Consider the following 2,197-nt stretch of genomic DNA (forward strand, 5'->3'; position numbering starts at 1 on the left):
TACATTTATTGAAGTGGAATTCAACTTTCTTTTCAATTTACGCGCTTAATAGATAGCACCTTAGGTCCTCGGCGGTTTCTGCTTATTATCACTACGCCGCATCTTCATCGGGTATGGTTATTAGTCATACAATATATGACGTCATCCCAGTTTTCCAGAAACAATTCAGGTAGGTGGATGGGCTTTTTCTCTCGGGGGTTTAATGACATAAGGACTTATTTTTCGAATAAATTTTTTTTATAGTGCTTTAATAGTAAACTTTAACTACAGGTTTTATTCCCTATGATATTTTTTTTACTCGATGCAAGATTTATCGGTGGATGCTGGGTGGATTTAATTCCGTCGTTAAGCTCATGCGAGAGCAATGGCGGATCGGATAAACCCCAACTTTTGCTGGAATTGACATTATTATATCATAATCTCAACTTAACCAGATTAATTAATTTTCATTTCTGTTTTATTTGTAAGAGACATGCCTAAGAGAAAAGCAACACATGCACATGTAGGCCCAGCACGTGGCGATAGGCCCAAGCTGATACAGGCGACAACGCCGGCACCAGCAGAGCCTCCGGTCCCAGCGCTCGGCCTCGCCGACGAACAACTTCGTCACTTAGCTGAGGAAGTTGCCTCGAGGATTGAGCCAAGAATCGGTGCCCCCTCAGCAGGCAACACCCCCTCGATGGTTAACATCCCCACAATGGATAACATCCCCGCAAACCTAAGTGACCCCTTTGAGCCAGAGCCAGGTAATTCGTTCGTTGGTATAATGAATGTAGAGCATTTGCCACAACCTGCAAAGGGCATTTAGAGCATTGATGACCATTTAGCCTATAATGTTCCTAACAATCTATAAGTACAAATTGCAAACGATCAGTATGTAAATTTAGGCAAATTATTGATCAACAACCGAACCCCAATGATGATGTTCAGTTCTTGACATGTAGTAATGGCACTGTCTCGATGTCTCAAAAGTCAAAGGCGAAATTATTGATCAACAACCGAACCCCAATGATGATGTTCTGTTCTTGACATGTAGTAATGGCACTGTCTCGATGTCTCAAAAGTCAAAGGCGAAACCAATAACTTCTATTCAAACGTGGGTAGACGCCTTTTTAATCTTTGTCAGTATATATGTAACCGCTCACCCAGAATGTGCCACCGCCCTTTTTAAATATATGCACACTGTCCGCTTGGGGGCATCTAGGACAAACCATTTGGGGTGGAGGGGATATGATGTCCAGTTCCGACTTAAAAAGGAACGCAACCCTTCTATTTCATATGCCTCGGTGGATAGTGAATTGTGGCTTATTTACATGCATCGGTCACTTCAAATCCAATCCCCCTCTAGGGCTTTTACAAGCACCAATGCCTCCATTGTGACAAGAATCATCCTGCTACAAAATGCTTTTCTAATAAAAATCGTTTAACCTTTAGATCTGCAGACACCCAGCAGGCACTGCGACCACAAGCACCGGGAACAGCCCCCAGTCGCATGCCAGCCACAACCACCAAGCCACTTAGACACCCTTACTATTGCCGCTACCCCAATAGATGTTAATAAATTACGAGAACTTTTACTAACATACCCCAATACACTGGCTGCACATGAACTAATTCAGGGTTTTTCTACAGGGTTCAAACTGTGTTATGAGGGTCCTAGAATTTCTACAACTTGTCATAATCTCAAATCCCTAAATGGTCTTGAACATGAAGAAATTTAGCTAATAAATTACGAGAACTTTTACTAACATACCCCAATACACTGGCTGCACATGAACTAATTCAGGGTTTTTCTACAGGGTTCAAACTGTGTTATGAGGGAAACTGTGTTATGAGGGTCCTAGAATTTCTACAACTTGTCATAATCTCAAATCCCTAAATGGTTTTGAACATGAAGCAATTAAGTTGATTAATAAGGAAGTCTCATTAGGTAGGGTCGCTGGTCCATTTTTAAAATCACCATTCACCTACCTTAGGCTGTCGCCCGTTGGCTTGGTGTCAAACAAAGATGGTTCATTTAGGTTAATCCACCATTTGTCATATGCACAGGGATCAAGTGTGAATGATTTCATAGATCAGTCATTTAGCTTTGTGAAGTATACATCATTTGATGAGGCTCTCGAAATGTTGGCTAGTCTAGGACAGGGGGCATTGGTTTCTCGTTTAGATATCAAAAGTGCTTTTCGGTTATTACCTG

The 2,197-nt window shown here is 41.6% G+C and overlaps 1 protein-coding gene across 1 annotated transcript; it reads left to right on the top strand.

Annotated features, from left to right (window-relative positions):
- The first annotated feature begins 472 nt into the window (after positions 1-472).
- Positions 473-1,695, top strand: LOC128192264 (uncharacterized). The gene is given in 3 exon segments (XM_052864820.1): positions 473-746; positions 1,435-1,607; positions 1,609-1,695. Coding segments are annotated over 3 exon segments (534 nt in total).
- Positions 1,696-2,197: the final 502 nt, after the last annotated feature.

Source organism: Crassostrea angulata, chromosome 7 (assembly GCF_025612915.1).
Source record: "Crassostrea angulata isolate pt1a10 chromosome 7, ASM2561291v2, whole genome shotgun sequence".
NCBI classification, from domain to species: Eukaryota; Metazoa; Mollusca; class Bivalvia; order Ostreida; family Ostreidae; genus Magallana; species Magallana angulata.